At 36.2% G+C, this 26,036-nt stretch overlaps 4 protein-coding genes across 5 annotated transcripts in view; 1 reads left to right on the forward strand and 3 right to left on the reverse strand.

Moving 5' to 3' along the window:
* Nucleotides 1-137: 137 nt before the first annotated feature.
* On the forward strand, nt 138-4,457 carry LOC148177055 (uncharacterized). The gene is made up of 22 exons (XM_088033252.1): nt 138-251; nt 298-538; nt 594-1,029; nt 1,243-1,298; nt 1,360-1,472; nt 1,522-1,590; nt 1,645-1,809; nt 1,863-1,913; nt 1,962-2,072; nt 2,149-2,204; nt 2,256-2,368; nt 2,449-2,455; nt 2,518-2,525; nt 2,744-2,815; nt 2,885-2,955; nt 3,017-3,082; nt 3,214-3,242; nt 3,345-3,392; nt 3,436-3,535; nt 3,597-3,837; nt 3,957-4,090; nt 4,146-4,457. The coding sequence occupies exons 1-22, from the start codon at nt 197-199 to the stop codon at nt 4,442-4,444; spliced, it is 2,541 nt and encodes an 846-aa protein (XP_087889378.1). The 5' UTR covers nt 138-196; the 3' UTR covers nt 4,445-4,457.
* Nucleotides 4,458-11,001: 6,544 nt separating this feature from the next.
* Nucleotides 11,002-13,349, reverse strand: LOC148177056 (uncharacterized). The gene is made up of 3 exons (XM_088032198.1): nt 13,326-13,349; nt 11,931-12,661; nt 11,002-11,881 (listed from the first exon to the last, which is right to left on the reverse strand). The coding sequence occupies exons 2-3, from the start codon at nt 12,655-12,657 to the stop codon at nt 11,142-11,144; spliced, it is 1,467 nt and encodes a 488-aa protein (XP_087888324.1). The 5' UTR covers nt 12,658-12,661; nt 13,326-13,349; the 3' UTR covers nt 11,002-11,141.
* Nucleotides 13,350-15,453: 2,104 nt separating this feature from the next.
* LOC148177057 (uncharacterized) lies at nt 15,454-17,256 on the reverse strand. Its single transcript, XM_088032419.1, has 3 exons — nt 17,177-17,256; nt 16,367-17,098; nt 15,454-16,322 (listed from the first exon to the last, which is right to left on the reverse strand). The coding sequence occupies exons 2-3, from the start codon at nt 17,076-17,078 to the stop codon at nt 15,577-15,579; spliced, it is 1,458 nt and encodes a 485-aa protein (XP_087888545.1). The 5' UTR covers nt 17,079-17,098; nt 17,177-17,256; the 3' UTR covers nt 15,454-15,576.
* Nucleotides 17,257-20,504: 3,248 nt separating this feature from the next.
* LOC148177058 (uncharacterized) overlaps nt 20,505-26,036 on the reverse strand; it is a 47,938-nt gene continuing 42,406 nt past the window's right edge. The window contains exons 1-2 of one of the 2 annotated variants that reach the window (XM_088032754.1): nt 22,627-22,737; nt 20,505-22,361 (exon numbers count right to left, since the gene is read on the reverse strand). In XM_088032754.1, the coding sequence (XP_087888880.1) occupies nt 20,715-22,352 (1,638 nt within the window). In that variant the 5' untranslated portion in view covers nt 22,353-22,361; nt 22,627-22,737 and the 3' untranslated portion in view covers nt 20,505-20,714. Of the gene's footprint in view, nt 22,362-22,626; nt 22,738-26,036 lie in introns of those variants that run through there. The other variant, XM_088032755.1, reaches the window with a different exon arrangement.

The following is a 26,036-nucleotide window of genomic DNA, read 5'->3' on the forward strand; positions in this document are numbered from 1 at the left end:
TGCCGGTAAAGTAAAAACAACCAAAAAAATTAAATTAATAAATCTTGTAATACCACCCAAGCACGAGTTATCATAAATTATAATTATAATATATTATAATTATCATAATTAAATTCACCTTGATAAAGTCCTATACTTTGTACACTTTAGGCAAAACATATAAGAAGTCCCAATTCCCTCATTCCCTCATACCAACATGAAGTCTTTCCTAATTCTACTTCTGTCCATCGCTCTAAGCCAAAGCGTCATTCGTAAGTCCCACACTAATTTTCCCTCAGTTGGTACAATTGATTTCAGCTCCAACTTTCAAAAAATGTAACAGAAAAGACCCCAACTTCAACACGTGTCTTCGGGCAGCCGTCGAAGATGCCTTCCACCAACTTACCAAACCGTTCAAAGAGGTTAATCTTCCCAGTTTGGAGCCCCTGGAAATTGACAGCTTGGTGGTGAAAGGAAGAAGCGGAGTGGTTTTCTTGGATCTGAATTTTAAAAATTGTAAAATTTTTGGCCCCACACAGGCAAAAATTGGGAAATTTGAGTAAGAAAAAAATAGTTGGGAACTCCGAACTGTCAAACTTGTCACTTTTTTTCAGCCTCGACTTCGAGAAGAAAACTCTGGGGGCGATTATTACAATTCCAAAAATGGTAATGAACTGTCAGTACGTAATGAATGGTAGAATTCTAGTCATTTCGATGCAAGGAAAAGGGGATAGCTCGCTGACCTTTGAGAACTTTTTGGTGACTTTTTCTGATCTCTTCAATGAGTTCCAAAAGGAGAATTGGACTTTGTTGCGACTCATGGAAGAAAAGGGCGATCTTGATACATTTCCGGAGAGTCTTCACGTCCATTTTGAGAACCTTTTCAATGGAAACGAGGCACTTGGGGACCATGTGAACCAAGTTTTGAATGACAACTCGTTGACGATTTACCGTGATATTAAAGAGGGGTTTAATGGGCTTATTAAAGATATTTTGGTGACATTATTTAATAAGGCTTTTCAGAAAATATCAGAAGAGGAGGCATTCAATTAGGAATTAACTGTTTTTTTTAATTTTGTTTCCTTGTTCTTATTCGTTTTCTTTTGCCTCCATGTTTCCATGTTTCTTCTTGGTTCCTTTTTTATTGTGTTCTTTTATTTAACTATCTTTATTTTCTTTTGTGACATTGTCAATTTCCGTTCCTATTCCGTATCAACGAAAATACAAAGAAAAAGAAAAAAAAACAAAAAAGATAATGTGCAGAAAAAAAATCTAAAGACTAAACCTAAAAAGAAGAACAGAGAGAAAATGAGATATTGGTGTAAAGGGAGAGTTAGTAAGACAGACAGAGTGACGGAGTTAAAGAATTACAGATTGAAGGGACGAAAAGAAAAAGAAAGACAATAAAAATGATGATAACAATAGACACACAAACATAAAAAAAAACAGAAATAAAAGTAAAAATTACAATAACATGATAAGAGAAAGACATAGCAATAAAAACACAATGAGCAAAACAATGATAAAACATAAACGAGACAGAGGAAGAAAAAGGAATAATAAAGACAAATAAATGGTGTTATCAAAAAATGGAAAGAAACAAAGCTATTGGCAGAAACAAATAGAATCTAAAAACAGACAAATACAAAAAGAGATAGAAAATAGCAACAAGCAGTAATAAAGAAGACAGGGGAATAAAAGAACAAGCAGGTAAACAAAGACAACAAAAAGTAACGAATGTTAAAAAAGTATCAAAAGAAAGTATGAAACAAAACTCTTGGCAGAAACAAAATAATTTCAAAACACACAAATACAGAGAGATAGAAAATGGTACAAGGATGATAAGAAAAAAGACAGAGATAAGAAAACAGACAGCTAAACAGAGTTAACAATAAAGACACGTAGACAACAGAAAAAAAAAACAGAAACAAAAAGTAACGAACCAAGATTATAAAAAAAGACAGCATATAAGAAATAATGAGCTAAACAAAAAATCAAAAATAACGAAACTAAAGAAAGATCAAAAAAGAAAGAAGAGAAATGGAAGAAAATAAGTAGTGTTATAAATTTAAAAACAGACAAATACAAAGAGAGTAATAAAAAGTAATAAAAAAGACAGAGAAATAAGAAAACAGTCAGGAAAACAGAAACAACAATAGAGAAACATAGACAATAGTAAGAAACAGCAAATAAAAATTATAAAAAAAGACAGCATACAAGAAGTAGTGAGCTAGACAAGAACAAAAATAACGGAATTAACGAGAAGATCAAAAAAGAAAGAAAAGAGATGGAATAAAATAAATAGTGTTATAAAAAGAAGGAGAGAGACAAAGCTATTGGCAGAAACAAATACAGATGTCCAAAAAGTGACGCACCACCTTAAAAGGGGGTAATTGAGTGGTCCCCCAAAGTATCAAAAAATTTAAAAAAAAACTCTCTGTTTTCGCAGTAGAACCAAAATAAAATTAGGAAAATGGCAACATTGCTGAACGATAAATTGATTGATTGAGATTGTTGGTTCAAAAATCTTGTTAACAGTGTTCACAGCCATTTTTCACAAGATTTTTCCGATTTTTTTTTGCATCATGCCTTTGTGCAAAATGTCCTTTAAGTAACACATTTATTTGAACATAGAACTTCTGCACAAAAGTCGGTAATTTTGGTATTAAACTTTTACGCTTCAACTCTTCGTATCTCGAAAAAATGAAAACATAGATTTTTTTAACATTTTTTCCATGATCGATAGCATTGTCCCATGATACAGTATCACGGTGGTGCGCGACTTTACGGAAACCTGTAGAATTGAACAACACATAATTACAAAAAGATATAGAAAGTAGTAAGAAGAGCAGTTAAGAAATTAATAGACAAAAGAGCAAAAAAAAACAGAAACAATGAAACAAAGAGACAAAGTTATTGACCGGAACATAAGTCCAGGAAATGGAAGGAAAAGAGAACATAAAAACAAAAAAAAATGCAAGTGATGAAAAGGAATGAAAAGTCAGAGGCAAAAGAGCTTCCTAAAATCTCTTTCAAGCTTCTCTGAACCAGAAAGATACAATCTCGATATTTTATTCTTTCCCATTATTAAACAAAAAAAATGGCATATTAATTTAAGATGTAAGGTCGCTACTTAAAATCATTTGTTTTTCAAAATATTTGTTTAATAAACATCTAACGATATTTATAACGATATTAAATAAATTTGTGTAAATTTGATTGCAATCTCAAAAGAACTGAAGAAGAAAAATATTTGTTTCAAAGTTTTTAAACAATTGTCGAACTAAACTTCAAAAAAAATCACACAATCAATTTGAAGCGTTTTAAAAAGTTGTTGGAATTTACGTAGTGCAAAATTTTTCTAGACCGAATCTCTTACCCGAATCCTTGACAATCCAATTAAAACAAAATTAGCATAAATTAAATCAAATCGAATTCATATAAAATCGCCACCAGCGAACCAGACAAAAGCATTCGTTCTTTCTTTCGATCATCATGAGACTTTTCCAGGCAGCATTCTGCATTCTCTTCATCACTTCAACCTACAGTGTCGTCCGTAAGTATTTTTTATTCTTTTCATATTTCTATGACACACGTTTATCTTAAATCCGTTTTAGCTCCAGTGTTTAAAAAGTGTAACCGTCAAGACGCCAACTTCCACACCTGCCATCTTGAGGCCGCCCAAAAAGGAATTCTCCTTCTTACAAAACCATTCAAGGCTCTGGATTTACCATCGTTGGAACCTCTGGAAGTGTCTCAACTCTCAGTGAAAGGACGCGGAGGAGCCGTGGCGGTGGACCAGAATTTCAAAAATTGTAAAATCTTTGGCTTCACGGAAATGAAGATTGAGAAATTCGAGTACGTTTAAATTGCAAACGTGTCTGAACTTCACGTTTAAACGTCAAATCCTTGATAAATGTCAAATTATGACAGAAATCAAGGCAACTAGATAAATAATCGTAACCATATTATTTTAGCTTGGAACTAAAAAAAGGGACTCTGGACGTTACAGGAGTCATTCCAAAAATGGAGTTCAACTGCCAGTACAATCTAGATGGGCAAGTCCTCTTGGTTCCTATAAAAGGAGAAGGCGACAGTGTCATAACTTTCAGTAAGTAATTTTCTTCATTTCCACACTTTTTATTTTTTATTATTTTTTTTCACAGAAAATTACCATTCTAACTACTCCGCCATTTTGACTACTTTCACAAAAAAGGGAAAAACTCACTTAAAAGTGGTGGAAAGCCACATGAAGACAGATCCGGACTTGGTTCATTTTTATTTTAATAATCTGTTTGATGGAAATAAGGAATTGGGTGACAATATTAACAAAGTTCTTAATGAAAACTGGAGGGAAATTTACAATGACGTCAAACCGGATTACGACGACGCCACTGGACGGATTATAACCCAGATTATTACCAAAATGTACAACAAAATTTCAGTGGAGGAGCTTTTTGATTAAAATTTGGAGTTTTTTTCGTATTGTTTTTAACCTGTAGTCTTATTTATGCCCGTACGATCAACAACAGTTTTAATCACGAGTTGCTGTGAAAAACAAATGTAGGAACACGGCTGTTGTAGCTGTTAATTGATAAATGTCACTTGTCAACTATGTAATTGTTTATTGGGGAAAATTACAACATTCCAGGAATTACCGACAATCAATAATTGCGCTCTGACGTCTTTGTAGACCAATTGTAAGTATTTTTATTATCTTTAAACAGAAAATAACATTTTTAGGCGACTTAAACTGAAAATGGAATTTTTAGGCGACTTTAATTAAAAATGTAATTTTTAGGCCTCAAAAGCGGCCTAAAAGTAAGTCTTTTCTGGCCGCAAACATTTTTGGCCGATCTATGGTGGCCGCCATCTATCCATAGTTTTGCATATTACATCAAGATGCCGACATTACCCCCAATTTTATATTTTTTGGGGTAAAATCAAATCAACAAACTGCTGTAAAGTGTAACAAAGACGTGTTGAGTTATTGAAAATGAACATGTCGAGCAGTGCTGCTGCAACAACATCAAAAAGTACATCAAATCTAATTCATACAAATTGTGTAGCTACACATGCCGAAACTGCCAAATGTAAATAAAGAAAATATAAACTTTTCTGAAGGATTCAAAAATATTTACAATTATTCAGTTGTTATAATTGATTAAATCAATAAATCATAAATAAAAATTAATTAACTTGTAAATTTAATGATGTCGCCTAAAAAATCTTGTGTGTAACACGGCCAAAAAGTGCCATTTTGCTTTCGCCTTCTCGGCCATTAAAAACAGGCTCGGCCAAAAAAGACACTCTTTTTGGCCTTGGTACACAAATAGCTATTTTAGGTCTCAAAAGCGGCCACAAACGCTTTTGGCCGATCTATGGTGGCGCCATCTATCCATAGTTTTACATATTACATCAAGATACCTGCATTACCTCCAATTTTATAATTATTTGAGTAAAATCAAATCGACAAACTGCTGTAAAGTGCAACAAAGACGTGTTGAATTATTGAAAATAAACATGTCTAGCAGTGCTGCTGCAACAACAACAAAAAGCACCTAATTCGTACAAATTGTGAAGCTACACGTACCGAAACTGCAAATGTAAATAAAGAAAATATGAACTTTTTTGGAGGATTCATAAATATTTCCAATTATTCAGTTGTTATAAATGATTAAATCAATAAATCATGAATAAAAATTAATTAACTTGTGAATTTAAAGATGTCGCCTAAAAAAATCGCCTTCTTTCTCGGCTATCGCACAGTGGGCAACTTGCATGCTTCTGGTTGAACGAAAATCAAAAAATCGACATTTTTGTGTCGAGCTACAATTAACACAAGTGCAAGTTCTAAATGGGCACCAGATATTGTCTTAATTTTAGAATTATTCACAAAGCCGTTTAAAAATTATAGGCCGTTAAATTCGCTAAAATCGCATACATTTTAATCACGCAGTTTATGCTCTAAATTGCGGACAGTTTCGCCGCTTGTTTTTTGCTAATAAGTTGGCACATACATAACAACATATACATCGTTGGAAAGCTTATGATCTGAGCTTTCATTTCATAAAAAAATATTTATAAAATCTTGGATACAAAAGCCGTAAAAAATATTTTAAGAATGCACTTTTTTTTAGATATTTTTAAATTTTAAGTAAAATTTACGTTTTGATCTACACGAGTCTACATCAAGATATTTATACCAAAATGTTCCTTAGGTTTTCTAGTATACAAAGTAATTAAATTTGGGTGCACATACTTGCCCGTCTTCCTGAAAATCGGAGAAAACTGTCTCGATGTGCTGATATGCTGTGCGCTCGGAGGCGCGCATTGCCAGTGTCTAAGCGGATACTTGTTGTCTTCCGATATTAAAGATTTTTTCTTTTTATACAGGGTGTTATGGAAATGAGTACACAAAATTAAACTGGTGAAAAAACTCACCATTTGCAACAACTTTTCTTAATAATTTTTTTTTGAAATCGCATGTTTTTAAACTAATTTTTCCCCCCTACATTTTGACGAGTCGCCCACCCACCATTGAATTGCTATAAAATTAAAGAACAAAATAGCATAAAAAAACTTTGCGTTATCAGTTCACTTGTAAAACACTATTAATGACCATTCTAAATTAATTTGCGGTGGTGTTTAGAACTACATATTAAGTTTAACATAAAGTAAAACATTTTGGGAATTCACAAAAATTGTATTCAAAAAAATCATAACAGGTTATGAAATTAAATACACAAAATTTAACCGGTTAGAACGTATCAAGATCTACAACTTTTCTAGATAATTTTTCCCGTAAACGCATTTTAATTTTCGCTTTTTTCCGCCCTTAATTTGGCCAACCGTTCGATGTCTCTAAACAAATTCACTTTCATTTCTGCAACGAGGAGGTTTTTTGACTTAAACCTTATCACAATTTTTTGTTATAAAAACGACTGATCAGCTGTAATTTAATTAAAAACGCTCAGTTTGTTGTGAATTTTCACAGTGTCAAAGTTATCAGATCGTTCTTAAAGTGCAAAAGGTGGTACAAAATGGTTCATACCAACATGGAATACACGGATATGATGCTTCTCTATGGGGAAGGTCGGGGTAAAGCGTCTGTACAGTACTCGTGTCCCAATGGCTAAATGTGCACTTTGAAAACAAGTGGATAAGTAGAAATGAACCAGTGTTGTGGCCCCCTCGTTCGCCAGACTTAAATCTCTGCGATTTTTTCTTGTGGTTAGATATGAAAGAGTTGGTGTACGCGAACCCCGTGAATTCAGTGGAAAAATTAAGTGAACGTGTGAATGCTGGGGATGAAACAATTCCCTAAAACCCAGCGATAATTGTGAGAACACCAACTTCAATGGCGCGGAGAATTCAGGCATGCATTAACAGTGAAGAACGACATTTTGAACAATTTTTATAAACAAATTGTTCAATTGGGTTTTTGTGATTTTATTGCTGTTTTTTTTTCCTACAAACAAATGAGCGACAAAGTATCAACCTGATGTAACCACTCGTTTTTATGAAGCAATGGTTTTTGTCGCATAGACGAAGGTTAGTATCCTTAATGCATAGGCGGGTAACGCTTTTCACAGCAAATTTTCATTGATTTTTACTTCGAAAATGAAAGCATTTTGGAATTTTTTTATTAAGAAAAGTTGTTGCATATGGCGAGTTCTCTTACCAGTTTAATTTTGTGTACTCATTTCCATAACTCCCTCTATACAGGGTCCGGCAACACTTGTGTCCACCCCCAAAATCGTCTTTAATTTTAAAGTTACAATTTTGAAAATTTGCATACGCTCATAGTTGACAAAGCTCTAGAAGCTTACGCAAAAATTTGTTTTTTTTTTTCACGGTTTGGTTGGCGTCGCGACGCCTAAAAAGTATAATTTTTAGCGATTTTTGAGTTTTTGCGGAAATATTCGCGAATTCTTTTTTTTTCCAACATAACTGTGATACAAATATCTGAGTTTTTATTTTGAATCTAATGCAAATTGTGTATAAAATTTGCGAAAAAAACGCTGTTTTATCAAGTTAGTTTTCAAAATTCTGACGGCGCAGCGGGAAACTACGTTTACACCAAAATTACACAAGTCACTTCATTCGCTCTTATAAAGGGTAATTTTGATTAACACGGGCATGTTGTACTTTATGGACACCACAAATCGTTAATTAACATCGACAAAGCGACAATTTCACCAAGTAAGACTTTTGTTACAATCTAAAGCGAGCCAAAGAATAGATGTCATTTGTGACACAAGATGTTGACAGATGGGTGTAAACGTAGTTCCCAGTTTTGACGTAATGAAATTGGAAACTAACTTGATAAAACAGCATTTTTTTTTTCAAATTGAATCTAAAATAACAGCTGAGATATTTTTAACACATTTATAATGAAAAAAAATAAATTAGGGGTTGATATCACAAACCCTCACAATTAACTAAAAATTACATTTTTAAGGCGTCGCGACGCCAAAACTATTAGTGATAAAAAACAAATTTTTGCGCCAGCTTCTAGAGCTTTGTCAACTGTGAGCGTATGCAAATTTTCAAAATTTTATCTTCAAAATTAAAGACGATTTTGGGGGTGGACACAAGTGTTGCCGGACCCTGTATACACGATTTTTTACCACAAATACCACTGGTGCACTTAAATATATTTATTTCTAATGTAAGTAAGTGTAAGTAAGTACAATTTGTTTTTGCTGTAAGTAAAAATTTGGAGACAAATTCTTACTACCTGCAGTTGACCACCATAAATTATATTAGTGATTTTAAAGGAAAAAGTGCCCACGTATGAAAAATTACGGATCCAAAAGTTTTAGATTTAATAGAGAACACCAGCGAAGAAGAAAAAGAAGAGGATACTGATGACGAAACTGACGATGATGACAATGACGACGATGACAATGACGATGACGAAAATAATAACGATGATGAAAATGATGACGATGACGAAGATGAACACCATTCATAATATTACTTGTTATTTTTTTATTTTAATATTTCCTACCTACTGTTCATATAAAATTTTATATATACAGAGTGCTTGGTAAGTAAAGCACCAACTCTTACCTGGAGAATCAGGGAGCATACAGGACCAATCAGGACTCGAAAAATAATTTAAAGATCTGACTGAAAACAGAGTAGTTTGGTTTTGACAAAAACGAGAGTGCCAAACAACTGTCATATTTGACATGATTAGTCAGTGTCGGCACAAATGTACTTGAAAACTGAATAATAATTCGAAAAATAAATCGAATACAACCAATAAAATTGTCCTTCGATCCGACCTAAACCAAGATATAAACGCCGCTACAAGGAATGATTTATTCTAATCTCATGACCATTGCGAAATTGTTCAGCACACGTTGACAGATACCTTCATAACATTGCTGTTACAGTTTTGGTGCTTTACTTACCAAACACCCTGTATATCTTTATATTGTTTTTAAAGAATATTATAGTCACAAATTGAAAAATATCTGAGAATTGCGTTTATTTTAACATATTAATTGGCGTTTTCTATATTTTTGTTCTGATACTCAAAAAAAAATTATTTTTTTTACATAATAAAATAAATCAGGTTAAATTATGTTAATCCTAAAAATTTCAACTAATTATCTTAAGCGTTTAAGCGCTATGATTTTCGTTCAATCAGAACCATGCAAGTTGCCCACTGCGTATCGCCTCGGCCATTAAAAAAAAGTTCGGCCAAAAAAAAAACCTTTTTGGCCTTGGTACACAAATAACTATTTTGTAATATAACCCTTTTTTGCAGTTTTTTTAATAAATGTTCAAGTTAAGGCGTACGCTGAGTGGGTTTGATGTTTTTCACAGCAGATTAATCAAACGCTTCTCTGTTATCAATTTCCGTGCTTTTCTACGTGTAGCTCGCTTCGCTCGCTCCCAAATTCCTTTTTTAGAACGGAAATTAAACATTCGTGTACTTTCCGATGTAACCTTCGCCACAATGACAAAGTACTTTTCACTTAAAAATGACGTTCAAATTCCCTTCCTTTACACGTGCACTTTTTATCTCAAACAAGCTTCTAATTGTTGCCGCGCAATTGATAAAAGCTCGATCACAAAACCAATGGTCATTCCCAGTCGATGTGAACATGTTGAAACTTGTAATTATATTCCTCACAACGGTCATCTTGTCCGACGCCACCAGAATCCGTACTTTTTTGTACCCTCAACCCAAAAAATTTCAACTTCTGTTTTAGCGCCGTTTTTCAAAAAATGTAACCGATCCGAGCCGAAGTTCTACGAGTGCGTCGCTGATGCAGTGCAGAACGCCCTTCCCCTGCTCAGGAAACCAATAAAAGAACTAAATCTCCCCAGTTTCATCCCTCTGGAAATCCCCCACATCAACATTCGCGTTGGAAGAGACAAGGTGGCGTTGAACCAAGAGATGGATAATTGTAAGTTTTACGGGTACGGGCGTCCGAAGAAAATCAAACGTGCAGAGTGAGTAAAGAGGTGGTACCATTATAGCCTACTTTGACACTTCTAGGTTTGACTTCAAGAACAAGATGTTGAGATCTCGGTTGTGTTTTTCGAGATGAAATCGGTCTGTGACTACAAGATGAGTGGTCATATTCTCTTCTTACCCATTGAAGGAGAAGGGTCGAGTACCATGGCAGCGAGTGAGTCCCGAGTTTGTGGCGACGAGTGTATTGTATAGTTTTTTAGAAAATATTGAACTTTATTTGAACGTGTCGTTTGAAGAAAAGGTGAGACAGGAGAAGACGTATATTGTTTTGACCAATGGGACAATCGATGCGTGGATGGACAAAGTTGTCTTTCAGATTTTTAATGTTTTTGGGGGCGACAAAGCGCTAGGGGAGAGAATGAACCAACTGTTGAACGACAACTGGCGGGAGATTTTCGAAGAAGTGAAAGTTGAGTACTTGGGGGCTACAATGGAGATTTTCAAGGGTTTGATGAATCGGATGTTTGAGAAGATGTCAGTTGAAGAAGCTTTCGACTGAAATACAGTTTTTGGCACTAATTTCGTCTTTCCTTTATCTCCCGTCTTTCTCAGCCTCACGTGTCAAAAAATCACAATAAAGAGACAGCAGATACAATCAGTATGAGCTAGACAGAGAGGCAACTACTTTTGATTTGATTTTTTATACACGTAATAAATAGAATCACAGAATATCACCACTCAAATTCAAACTTGTCAACGTCCTATTCACACTTTTGATCAACTCCTCTTTGAAATTCCACACCCGCCGGTCCATCACACTGTTATTCCTCATTAAGTAGCAGTCTGAAACTCCGCGGACACAATCCGAGCGATAATGTTGAAGATGCACTAACTTGGTGTCAACTTCAGGGGTGTTGCACTTTCCGTTGAGACAAGCAAAAGGAAAATGATTATGCAGAGCGACAACTCTCTTCGTATCATGAAAGCCTTTGACGAAGTACCCAGGTTTGGTGTAGTTCTTCGCGCGGTAGACGTGCTGAAGCATATGCATGTACATGGGGATGTCGGAAAACCATTCGTGTTGGTGCAAATGGCTGTCTAAGAAGTAGACGTTGCGGGTCATGAAAGAACTCGCATTGGGGAGTTTCTTCTCAAGAGTGTGTATCAATGTGCGCCATGTTCCTTCAACTGGTACTATAACCTCGTCGGTGTCGAGAAGTACCACGTATTTGTACCCTTGGAGGTGCTTGTAGAGGCAGTCGTTGTATGGTATCACCTCCTGGAGGCGTCTCTGCGTGTTTCGATTGTGGAGAAAAAGGTTTTGGAACAAGGGTTCATTCGAGTAGTCTCCCACCAAGGTAATGGGGCTAGTTTCAACAAACCCTTGCTCCTGGTAGTAGTCCAGAACCTTCCGGACATTCCCATGGACACTGAACTCGTAGAAATTAATTTTGTCGGCACCTAAAACCCAAGATTGAAAGAGTGGTAACGTGGTGAAGACAACACAAACCTAATAACCGAAGGAGTTCAATCCACTCCACCAGCCGCGTGCTCAAGTCATTGAAAGGAAACGACAGCCCCTTCACACACACAACGAAGTTCTTCCCCTCGCTCGTGGTGTTAAAGACTTTTAAATTGTTCGTGGCGTCTTCGCAAGGCCTCTCTACCAAAGACACTGAAAGAGGAACTCCTTCGTCTGCAACGAGAGGACACGTCACCAAGTACGGGTGGTGGTAGTACTCTTTATCGGCACCCCATCCCTTGTAGAACATCCAGAAAGGAACTCCACTTTCCACCGTTTTGGGGGTGGTACTGCCTTCGTACCAGAACTGACAATAGAATTTGGCTTGGGTTTGATGCACGTCGTACGTGGCGAGGATTTTAATGGAGCCCCCATCTCGAGGGTCCACATACGCGTTGAACAAATGAAACGTCCCTTTGGAGGTCTTTTGCAACTGCCAGAGGTTGTTTCTGAAGCGCAGATCGAAGAAGCCAGGGAGGCTGCCGCAGGTTTTACCGGAAGTCTTCTTCTTCTTTGTGTCGGTAAGGTAGATATCTGGAACGTTTCCAGTGACGTTGCGAACAACTGGGTGGTCATGAAGGGGTTTGATTCGAAGAATTTGGCGTAATGTGTGGCCCTCGAAAGGGATTTTTTCCGTGAGTAAGAGTTGGTAGGTGAGGAAAGAGGAGAGTATGACGATTGTGAGGAAGGAGACGAGAAGTTGTCGCGAAATCATTGTACTGGAAGAAAAAAACGTGTGGATCTGTTTTATCAACAATTTAGACATTATCTTATCTTTAAATTATTTATAACAGAGGTGTCTCGTCACTTTTCAATGGGACCTGTCATAAATATAATCCAAAGAGAAGTGTGAAAACACTTGAGAACTATAAATCATGACGGAATTTCGGATTTTAAAACAAGAAAATTTTGAATTTAGCACCAAAATTACTATTCAAACGTGCAAAATTCAAATTTGCCATATCGCGGGATTTCCTAGAAACTATGATCACTTTGGTGCCAAAATTACTATGCAAACGTGGCGCGAAATTCAAATTTGCCACCTCGCGAAGTTTCTTAGAAACCATGATCCCATTGATAAGTAATATTTCGTCGTCTAAGCGGCAAAAAAACTGTTTTTTTGGTAGTGTACGTAATTTTTTTCAATGATTAATTGATATCAAATCTTAGCTTAAAGTCAGATCTATTCAAAAATACAAAAAATAATTCCCACCAGTAAGTTTACAGCGAAAAATTTATCTGAGAAAACGAAATATTTTTACAACTGAGTTTGCGCTTAGACGACGATTTCATAAAAAGCGTAGAACTCAAATTTATTACAGCGTCTCGCACCTGACCACTGTTTATCAAACATATTTAAAATTGATAAGATATCAGACTTACAGTTTCTTTAATCGAAGCCACACTGCTGACATACCTACGAGTTATCAGTACTGATCAAATATTTTTTTATCTCTGAAGGTTACTTCTATCAGAATAATCAAACTAAAGATGTATGTTAGTTTATGATATACATTTTATTGTGAATGCTTTGCGAGTAGGTTTGTTATTAAAATAAGCTCCTACGGATGACTAGTTGATATCAGTGATCAATACTGATATCAAGTTAGCCGTAGTGGTTAAAGTTTAGAAAAAATTGATATAAAATCCCGAACAGTACCGATTTGGGGTGTCAACAAAAAATTGAAATAGAGTAGACCTAAGCGGACGAAGGAATGTCGGAGCTTAGTCATAAATTTGATATTCTTCTGACAATTTGACAATTAAATATAGTTTTGGCAACACGAACGAACGGAAGTCGGAGCTTTGGCATAAATTTGACAACGTTTTGACAATTAAATATAGAAGTTGCAACACGGACGAGAGGATGTCGGATCTTGGACATAAATTTGGCCCTTTTTTAACAATTTGACAATTAAATGTAGCCTTGGCAACACGGATGAACAGATATCAAAGCTTATTAGTCATAAATTTGATATTATTCTGACAATTTATCGCGGCCAAATCTTTTTGGATGTCGTAGCTTTGTTATAAAGTTGACAGTCTTTTGACAACTAAAAATAGCCTTGGGAATACGAACAAATGTATGTCGGAACTTAGTCATAAATCTGACAGTTTTCTAAAAATTTAATAATTAAATATAACTTTGGCAACAGCGATGAAGAAATGCTGGGACTTAGTCATAAATTTACTATCGCGGAATTAAAATTTTTAACATCAAATCTACTGACAGTTTAAAAGTGTAAATTGTCCTTAATCCTTTTGTAATCCTATAAATCAATAAACTACACAGCGAGTCTCAGAATATGACAATAAAACATGAGTCACATAAGTCATTAAAAGTGAATGTTTAAAATTTTAATTTCGCAATAGTAAAGTAAACCCAGTTGACATACACCTAGTAAATTTTATGGCCACATTATAAGAGGACCGGGCAGTTTAATCCTTGCGGTTGGGGACCATAAAAATAGACGCACGCCTATTCAAGCATCGGTCAACCCTCTGTCTAGACATTTGTCGGCTGCAGTTTACAACACCCAGTTTTATTTCAAAGGGTGGTTTGACTTAAGCCATAAAATGTTTACTAGGTATATGTCAACTGGGTTTACTTTAATACTCTTCTGACAAACTAACAATTTATTGTAGCCTTGATTACACGAGCGAACAAATGTCGGAGCTTAGACATAAATTTGTCAGTGTTTTGACAATTAAAAATAGCCTTGAAAATACGGACAAAAAGATGTAGTGTTCTACTTCAAATTCAAATTTCAAATTTTTCGCGCCACAACGACAGCAGGGATTTTTGTTGAGAAGTTGATGGACTTAAAGATTGTTTGTGGGTCTTTTGGTGTAATTCACTTCCAGTTATTTCCTCTATTGAATTTTTGTACCGAAATGTCAATTTTGTGAAGTGACTTTCTCTCGCACTGAAATTGTAAAATATTTTGATATCTCGAAATGTCTTAAATGAATGATTAATTGTAAAACTTGGATTGAAAATATTCAAAATTCCCAAGATTTGAATAAAATAATTTAAACTCTATCTTGTCTAGTGTATTTTTATTTCTCTATGTTGGTACGCTCTTCCCAAAAGACGATGCACTGCTTTGTATCTAACGAACATCCGCCTTCACAACACAACGATTTTCGGCCATTTTGTTTTTTTAAAGTTCGCGGTTTTTCAAGTTTGACGGTTTATTTGAATTTTGGCGGAACTGGGTTTTAGATCATCACAATGTCACAGGTTAGTCATAAATTTATCAGTCATCTGACAATTTGACAATTATGTATTCATGGCAAGACGAACGAAGAAATGCCGAAATTTAGTCATAAATTTGACAACCTTTTGACAATTAAATATAGCTTTGGCAACACGGACAAAGGGATCTCATAAATTTGACATTTTTCTGACAATTAAATGCAGTCTAGGCAATATGGACGAAGGAGTGTAGGAGTATAGTTATAAATTTGACAGTCTTTTGACAATTTGTCAATTAAATATAGCCATTCGTAAAATCAAAAACATTTATTAAATAACAGCCTTATAAAAATATTCTTTGGACTAGCGCGGTGTATAACTGCTTGCCTACACCACCAACATGTAATATTCAACGTTCATTTGAAGACGAAGAAATCACCGCCTTTCATCCCTGCTCAACAACCCCAACGCCATCAACGTTTTATTCACACCCTCAATCAACTCCTCCTTAAAATTCCACACTCGGTAGTCCGTCACACTGTTATTCTTCATCACCTTACAGTCTTTAACTCCGGCGACGCAATCAGAGCGGTAATGCTGAAGATGCACCATTTTTATATCCATTTCTTTATTGTTGCAACCCCCGTTGATACAAGTCAGAGGAAAATGATTATGCAGGGCAACCACTTTTGTCGTATCATGGAAGCCTTTGACGTAATTCCCAGGTTTGGTGTAGTTCTTCGCGCGGTAGACATGTTGAAGCATGTGCATGTACTTGGGGATGTCGGAAAACCACTCGTGCTGGTGCATGTGGCTGTCCAAGAAGTAGACATTGCGCGCCATGAAGGAGTTCACTTTGGGATACTGCTTCTGGAACGCTTTCACCAATGGCGCCCATGTCCCTTCAATAGGAACGATCACCTCATCAGTGTCGAGAAGAACAACGTATTTGTACCCTTGGAGGTGCTTATAGAGGCAGTCGTTGTACGGGATGACTTCCTGGAGGCGTCTCGGAGTGATCTTCTTCCGGAGGAACACGTTTTGGAAGAAGGGCTCGTTGGAGTAGTCACCCACTAGTGTAATAGGAGTTGTTTCAACAAAACCTTGCGCTTGGTAGTAGTCCAGGACCTTCTGGACGTTCCCGTGGACACTAAACTCGTAGAAATTGATCTTGTCGGCACCTGAAACGAGAGATAGGAAGAGTGGTAATGACACTGGTACCAACCTAACAAGCGGAGGAGCTCAATCCATTCCACCAAACGCGTGCTCAAGTCACTGAAGGGAAACGATAGCCCTTTGACACACACAACGAAGTTCTTTTTCTCGCCCGTGTAATTGAAGATCTTCAAGTTGTTCGTAGCGCTGTCGCAAGACTTCTCTACTAAGGACACGGAAACAGGAGGTTGCCCTTTATGTACAACCAGAGGACACGTCACTAAGTACGGATGGTGGAAGTACCCCTTATCAGCACCCCATTTCGGTCGGAACATCCAATAAGGAACCTCGCTTTCAACACTTTTAGGGGTGGCACCTCCAAACCAGTACTGACAGAAGAACTTGGATTTGACTCTATACACGTCGTACGTAACTACAATTCTGATGGAGCCCCCATTGCGGGGATCCATGTAAGCGTTGAAAAGATGCAACGTCCCGTTGGTGGTGTTCTGCATCTGCCAGAGGTCGTTCTTGAAGCGCAGATCGAAGAAGTCGGGGAATTTCCCGCAGGTTTGACCGGAAGTCTTGGGGGTTTTCTGGTTGGACAGGTAAAAGTCGGGGACGTTTCCTGTAAAGTGGGTTACAATGGGGGGTTCCAGAAAGGGCTTTTCCCTGAGGAAGAGTTTTGGGAAATGGTTTTCAGACTGAAAGAGTTGGAAGGTGATGAGTAGAGACAGAATAATGATGGTGATGACTGGCACAATAAATGTTCGCGCGATCATTTTGTGGTGGGTTGGTGACACTGTGAAAATGTAAATATTTAAATTACAGGTAAAATAAGCGGCAAATTTAAATTTTTTTATCAAAAGGGTTGACTTACACCGGCAAACTCACAGTTTGAGGCTTCACATCGATACTTCCGCTTTACACGTTGAAATCGTTGTTCAAACTGATAAAAAATTATCTAACTGATTTCCATGGATCGCTTGATTTGCTATAGTTACCAAATATCTAGAGTGTTTACACGAGATTGCGTCAAAAAATAAAATATTATAGCTTAATCAGGGCTTACCTAAGGCGCTTGATATAGTTGTAGACCACTTCACAATATTTGACATCTTGGTAGGCTATGTCTGTCTAAAATATGGTTCCTAAAAAAATATTCCGATTTTATGGTCAAAACCGCAAGATCCATAAATGAGGTAAAAATCTAGTAAACAGATGGGGGCGACTAGTGCGGTCCTGTAATAAACAAACCCTCATTTCTTCCGAGGTTGAGACTTTTACAGTGTTGCCTGGCCTCTAAAACCGTAAAATTATACAAGGTGTTTATAAATGTTTCTAACATCAAGGGTGGCTATGAAATGTCAAAGAAATTTGCCGCTCATTACAAATGTGGGTTTCGATTTTTCAACTGACAGTTAACCTCAAACATGGAGCAATAAGTTTAGAGAAATAAACTGTTCTAGTTGTGGTTTAAAATCTGAAAATCAAAAACTTGGACACAAAACTGTAACTGAAACGTCATTGACGTAAATAACAATATAAATAATTTTCAAGATAGTTATATGCACTATGAAAACAAAGCCGCCAAATAGTGTACGACAGGAATTCCAAAGCCATGCTTGATGCTAGAAACATTTATAAACACCTTGTATGTCGAAGCTAATTATCCTACTACCATAAAATCGGCATATCGTTTTACAAACTTTACCCCTAACAATAAAACAACCTGTCCCAATTTTAGTTACAAATCTGTCAATCGATGTCAATTTAAAATGACATGGTTGGAATTATTGCGTCTCTAGAAATAGTCAATTTTGACATAAATTTTGCCGTGTATTTCGGTTCCATAACAATTAAAGTCCGTTTTTTTATTAAAAAACCACCAACATCGCACTCTATAACCACTTTACAACCGGCAACGTCGTCGATGGTGACTTTTTGGTGATACAATCAAATAGGTTAGCTGCCTAATTGACAATTTGATTACACAAAACGGCCGTTCAGGCTGTGCCGAGTCTTTTCACTATTAAATCATTTGATTTGCAATCCAACAGGGTGTAAAAGAAACGTTTTTAACGGAAACTGCCTAATTTTCAGAAATGTCAAAAATTTGACAACTATTTTCTCACCAAAAATCTCCCTAGGCAACGTTGCCGGTTGTAATGCAGAGGAAAATTGCGGTGTTGGTGGTTTTAAAAAAAAAAAAGGACTTTAGTTCCCTTAGAGCCTTTAAATATGTTTCTCGTGAAGTGGCTGCTGGTTGCAAAGAGAAAAAAACAATTAAATTTTGACAAATCGCAATGACAGACTCTTTAGACGATCGTCTTTTGTACCCCAAAACCCAATTTACATTAAGTGCGATTCATTGCTATCAGTCCTCTCTCCTGTGTAAATTTTCCAAAATTCTTGGGTGTAAATCAGGCTTTCAATTCTTTAGGGAGAAAATTGAATGTAGCGATTTTTGAGGTTAACACGTTGTCAAAGTTGAGTGCATTAATGAATATTTAATTAACCATTTGCTGTAAAAGAAAGATTTCAATAAAGATTTAACATGTTCTGGCAATCTTGCACAAGACGATTAGCTTCTACGCATGCCACAGTTGGATCAAGGTCAAACACTATTGCTGCCAACTATTATTGAAAAAAATCGCTAGGGGTTGCTGCCAACTTAACTTTTTAATGAGTGGACTGATAGTAATAAACTCTGGTATAGAAACTCATTTGCAGCGGTCACACGATGAAAATTTTAGAATGTGTACTTACCTTGAGTAGACATTTTCAATTGAACCGACTTTAAAAAAGTTGGGGAATTTAACTGTCCCAAAAGTGATTTCTGTTTGGAATGTTGGTATTACATTTGTCCACTGTTCCGAAATGACAGGCACAATCAAAAATGTGTTAAATTCCACAACCTCCTTTGAGAGTTTAAATTAAACCGCTCTAAAACAAAAGGGAAAAAATTAAAAAAAAAAATAAAGTCTACGAATCGCTAATAATAATTATACCAGAGCTCATTACTATAGTTTATCCGGTGAGAGGTTGGGATATTTCGACAGTTGACATATAGGTTGGTAGCAAATTATGCTACAAAATACACTAAAAACACTAAATTCCTACGCGAAATGGGTTGACAGGGTTGTCAGTAACTGGGGTTATTTTGTTATTTTAAATTTCGCGCGTATGGTACACTTTTTATCGCGTAGATTTAGTGACATTTCTGTCATTCAATCTCTCACCGTACAAACTATATCTGTCCACTCATTAAAAAGTTAAGTTGGCAGTAGCCCCTAGCGATTTTTATCCGCAACAGTTGGCAGCAAAAGCGTTTGACCTTGACGCAACTGGGGCATGCGTAGAAGCTAATCGTCCTACGCAAGATTCTCAAAACTTGTTAAATCTCTATTGAAACCTTTCTTTTGCAAGTAATTTTTAATTAATTATTGATTAATACACTTAACCGACACCGTGTTGACCTTCCAAATCGCCACCTTCAATTTTACCCTAATTTTCTCCCTAAAGAATTGAAAGCCTGTTTTACACGCAACAATTTTCAAAAATTTACACAGGAGAGTGGACTGATAGCAATGAGCTGGACTTTAGAAGACGTTTTAGGTGAAGAATTTGACAGCCTCCATCAGTGATTTCTATTTGTAATGTTGGTAACACTGTTTTTACAGTTTTGATATGACGGTACTTAACCACAAACCATCAAATATATATTATATCCCATGAGAGATTGGGAGATTTCGACAGTTGACATATAGGTTGGCAGCAAATAATGCTACAAAATACACTAAAAACACTAAATTCCTACGCGAAATGGGTTGACAGGGTTGTCAGTAACTAGGGTTATTTTGTTATTTTAAATTTCGCGCGTATGGTACACTTTTTATTGCGTATATTTAGTGACTTTTCTGTCATTCAAACTCTCACTGTACCAACTATATGAAATATATGAAATATTCAACGGTTTTCTTTATGAGTTTCATTTGTATCGCGTCATCGAGCGGGAAATTTAAAAAAATGTTCAAAGTTCACAAAGATGAAGAATTTAACAGTTTCAAGCATTGGAATGTTGGTACCACTGTTGCTCACCGTTCGAAGATGACAGGCTTTTAACCTCAAACCATTAGAGACGTGTCAAATTCCACAGCCTCCTTTGACAACTTATTTGTACAAGGCGGGAAATTCAAAAATTCGTGTTCAAAGTCTTTACGAATCGCTTTATTAACCTTAGTGTACAAATTAGATCTACAATAAATAGTTCTTATTCTAAAGGCACAGTAATGAAAAGTCTTATCCTAAACTATTTACATGAGAGGTGCACGAACCAATTGAGCAAAACCATGGCATTCAACAATTTATCACAATTTGGTCTCTCACAAGGAACTTAAGAGTTTTGAGCACGAGAATCACCGTTTGTTTTCCGCCTGATTAGCAAAGTACCCCAAAATCTTCAAAGTCGCCGAAACGCGCGCCACCAGCGGCTCTTTAAACTTCCAAATGGTGGTATCCATCACGCTCGTCTTCCTATACTCTTCACAGCTCTTCTTCAAAGTCTTCACGCAATCCGCGCGATAGTGGTGGAGTTGAGCGTCTGTGGTCTCCATCGGATACGACGTGCAACCACTTCCAAGACAAGAAAGCGGGAAGTGGTTGTGTAAAGTCAAGACTTTCTCGGTATTGTGGAAACACTTGACGTACTGTCCGGGCTTGGTAAAGTTCTTCGCTCTGTAGACATGTTGAAGCATGTGCATGTAGCGAGGGATCTCTTTGAACCATCCGTGGTTGTGGAGGAGGTCGTCCAAGAAGTACACGTTGCGGACGTTGTAACTCGCGCGTTCTTCTTTGTTGATTTTCAGGGCTTTCGGGAGGACTTTCTCCATGAGCTCCTTCCAGGTGGTGCCCTCCAGAGGCATGATCACCTCGTCGATGTCAAGCAGCGCGATGTACTTGTACTGGTACATGTGCTTGTAGAAGCAGTCATTGTACGGAATGAGCTCATTCTGTCGCTTGTGATTAGTCTTCTTGGTCAAGTAGAGGTGTTGGAACGAGGGGGCGTTGGGTTGCCCCCCCGCCAGGTTAATGGGGGTAACATGAACTTTCCCTTCCTTCTGGTAGTGTTTCAGAACCTTACTAATATTAGGATGCACTTGAAGCTCGTAGAAGAACACCTTGTCGGCTCCCAGAAGGTTCAACAACTCGATCCATTCAATGAGTCGCACCGAGAGGTCTTCGTGGAGGAAATCCAAGCCTTTGACACACACCGCGAAGTCTTTCTTCACTTCAGGCTTCTCGAAGATGACCCGCAGGTTGTTGGTGGAGTTATCGCACGCTTTTTCCACGAGTGATATACTTTGGGGGATTTTCGTTTTCCACTGCGGGGGGATCACACAGGCTGTCAAGTACGGTTGGTAAATCCCCTGTTTGTAATTCCCCCATTTCTTGTACCAAATGTACTTATACTCGAAGGACTTTGTTATCACAGGCTCTTTCTTCCCGTCGAACCAAAACTGGCAATACGTCACCACCGCCGGCTCTATCCTGTCGATCATCCCCAGGATCCTCACCGTGGGCCCCAACCGATTATTCGCTCTCTTATCCAAATACGCGCCGAACAACTGAAACGTGCCATTGGAGGTCCTCAGCGTCTGCCAGTACAAATTGTTGAACTCCAGATCGAACATGCTGGGAAACCGCGCGCAGGTGTTGTTCAACCCCATCGGTTTGTTCTTGTTTTTGTTCCAGTAAACGATGGGCAGGTTCGGCATCCTCTGTTGAATATCCTCGACGAGTTTGTCTTCAGATAACGATGGACTCTTGTCGATGAAGAGCTCGAGGTCGTTGGCTTCCGTGGTGGAGTCTGCGTGCCGGGTGAGAGGATCCAGACGCTTCTGCAGGAGGAATCTACTGTTGAGATGAGGGACGCTCATGTCGAGTTTGATGGGGCGGAACTGGATAATAGTGAAGATGATGATGCCGCAGGCCATGAGCTGGATCAGGATTTTGGTGAGGAAGCGGCCGCCGCCGCCTTTGGACTTGCACAGCATCGCCGGGAGCTGAAAACAGAAATGGTGAAAATGGTTGTTTGTGGTTTCTTATCTAACAATTGAATAATAAATAATATGCACCTAACGATGGGAAATTATCGGTAGACGCAGCGCTATAATTCGTTATAATGAACTTGTCAATATAAATTATTATGGTCAAAGTCGAAGAAAAATTATGTGGCGTAAATTGATTTTTAATTCGTGACAAAGAATGTTTACACTATCTTCAGGTTGTATATTCAGTAATGAAATTGAGATTTTGAGGATGAATTACCTTCGCTCCGGTCACAATTTCATTTTCTGTAACGAGTTTGACAATATTTGATAGCACTTTGGACGATTCCAAGAGACATGAGCGACAGAAATCTTGCTCTTCACAACTTTGGAGTAAAATTGCTGACATTTTTGCCCATTAAATAAGCTGAAATCTGTCAATTTTTGATTAGTTGTCAAATACTAGAGCACCTAGATTTTGAGTGAACTATTAGTTATGTTATCAACAATAGTAAAACAGAGAGCACATTAAATGTGGTGGTCAAAATCTTTCACATTTTTGACAATTTTAAGAGATTCTTATTAGATTTATAAAATACTGATATTTCGCTATTAACTGCAATTTTTTATTGTTGTAGAAATACAGACACGAGCAAGGACTACATTTCGAAAATTGTCATAACATCAAATAAATTTTATTTAAGTTGGTAAAAACTTGTAAGTTTTGACAAAATTTAAAGTCTAGTGTCCAAAGTTTGCAAAGTTTTTACAAAAAAAGTAAAACCAACAGCAAACTTTGGACTAGACTCCAAATTCTGTCAATTTTTGACGTTTAAAGAGATCAAATTATTAAGTCATAACAAAGATTGATTTCATAAGAATTTTAGCTTGAAACCATTGAGGAAAAAACAAATCAACACAAAACTGACAATTTTTGAAAGGGTTTTAACAAATTTTGACCACTTTCATTCATATTGCTGCACAATTTTTCATAAAATTCTACTAATTCCGAAGAGCGTAAAAGCTGTTTTTTTTGCAAAAATATTTTCTCCAATTTCGCTATTTGTCACGAGAATAATTTATTTGAAAATAAATTTTCAAATTTTACGAATAAAAATTTGAGAAAAAATATGATTGTGTCAAACAGCCTTTAGGCATAAATATATAGTTTTTGACAATTTTTGACCAAAGTCGTTCACAAAGCACCCATTTTTCCAGAACAAAATAAATTAAAATCTGTCAACTTTTGACACAGCTTTAAAGATTTTGACATTTTTTTACTTTTTATTTATATACGGTAAAACTACGAATACATTTAATGTCAAAATTTCGATTTATATGTTGTTTTTGTTAATGTTTGACAGTTTTCAATGTGAATTTCTGATACATTTGACTACATTTTTGAAAATTAAGTCAAAATTTGTTAAACTTTTGTTTAATCAACTCTTACGGTAAGCTCGATGATGTCACATATAATCAACTGCACAAAATCAACATTTTACTCTCCTTAAATAGCCAAAAATATTGTCAAAAATTGTCAAACTCAAGAAATAAAGCAAAAATTGACACAAACTTTTAATTTGTTTTTAGTTATCTATTTTGGTCACATTTCAATAATTTTGTAACAATTTCAAACTAATCGCGATTGACCATTTTCTAGCCTAGTGAAACAAATATCTATTTGGTTTTACTCTTTCATTTAGAAAAATTTGATGGATATTTTAAAAATTTAGTCAAATCTGGTCAGATTTTAGTTCATTCATGCAACTCCTATCATAATAATAGTGATGTCAAATATTGATATTTAATCTACCCAACTGCATTAAATCTGTTTTTTACTCTCCTAAAATTTTCAAAAATGTTATCAAAAATTGTCAAACACATTAATGAAGCAAAAATTGACAATCACTTATAAATTGTTTTCCGTAATTTACTATTTTAGTAACATTTCAATAATTTTGCAACAATTTCAACCTAATTGCGTCTTTGACAATTTAAAAATTTTAATCGAAAATTGTCAGAATTTGGTTCATTTTCTTTTAATAATAATCTCGACACTTCAAAAATCTTTTGAGTTGTTAAGAATTCAATATTCTTATTTATATTGTTGTCAATTAAAAAAAAAAAATGATAAAAGGAAACGTCAACAATACGCAAAACCATAACTTCGATGCCAGCAATAAGTTTGTTCTTAGTTTAAATTTTTCTTTAAGATAAAGTTGATCGATATTAACAAAATCCGGCATGAATTTTGCCAATTTTAAAAAAAATATTTAAAAGTGGTCAGATTTTAGTTCATTTAAGTCCTATAACAATTACGGTGATGTCAAAGATTAATATTAAATCTAGTCAACTTGCCAGAATCTTGGAATTGAGGTGTTGAGAATTTGAGAATGCAATATTTTCACATTTTTGTTGGCAATTTTTACAGTTTTGTTGTACTTAAATGTCTAAAATTGAAAAATTGTAGACAATTAATTTTCTTTTCCTCTCATTTTTGTTCTAGAATCTAGATTCAAAGAGATGTGAGTTTTAAATATCTCGATTTTGACAATTTTTGATCGTCAAATCGTCAACAGCATCGGCCAAAAATTTTTTCCAGATTTTGACACAAATTTAAAAAATGTCAAATACGGTAAAACTGAGTACACATTCAATGACAAAATTTCGACTGTTTTGGCAAACTTTGACAGTTTTCATAAATTTGAGAAATGAGAAATTCTGCAATAGCGTTTGCCTACATTTTTGACTGTACCAAGAATGTTTTTGTAGAACTCAAGAACTGACACTGATGAAATCAAAAATTGTCAAAATATGTACTTGATTTTGTCGAAATTGACAAAAATTGAGAAATTTTTGACTGCCAAGTTGACAATTTTTGGCAGTTTTAAAAAACTGTCAAAGTGCCAACTTGATTTGAAAGAATTTTGAGAAGAAAAGGCCTGACACTCAATGATGACCAAGTGTACCCTCTAGGTGGCGCTAAAATCTTTCATAAAGTCGCCACTTTAAAAATGCCCCCGTCTCATAAAGCCACGTTCACACGCCACCGCGGAAGTCCAAACGAGCATCCTGCCATCCAAGTCGTCATTTTCACCGCATTAGATTCCCCTTTTTTCGTGATGACGGCGCGCCATGAAGCGTGTTATTCAACACATTGGCACTTTTTGCGCTTTTATTACGTACGTGGCATAATTGAAGAACGGACGCGAATCTAATCGAGATGGGCACGGGGTCAACGATCCCAATCAATTTTTTCACTGTGTATATCAGAGATTGTTATTTAATAGAGCGCGTTTAATTTGTGTTATCGAAGATGGACAAGAAGAACAGAGGTGAGAGGTGTTCGACCGGGAAATTATTGCGAAGTCTTCGCACGGTAGCAGACTCTACAGAATGGGAATTCGGTCTGTTAAGTTGGCGATAGAAAGAGCAGTTTTTCGGGTTTGATGAGCGTGAACTTGTATGAATTTTAATAAGACGCTCTTAATTTGGAGGGATTATAAATGGCCTCGTTACCAGATCAGGATTTTACGCCATTTTTCCTGCAGAGAATTCTCCGATTTACAAAGGAGCAATTTTATAAATCCGCGGATTTGAACGGGATAAGTTAGATACCTGTAATGGGTACATGCCAATTTTGATTAATAGATGGCTCCACATGCAACTGACAAGTTTATTAATGATATA

This window comes from Gnatocerus cornutus, chromosome 3, assembly GCF_029298725.1.
Source record: "Gnatocerus cornutus isolate USDA-ARS CGAHR chromosome 3, icGnaCorn1.1, whole genome shotgun sequence".
Taxonomy (NCBI): domain Eukaryota; kingdom Metazoa; phylum Arthropoda; class Insecta; order Coleoptera; family Tenebrionidae; genus Gnatocerus; species Gnatocerus cornutus.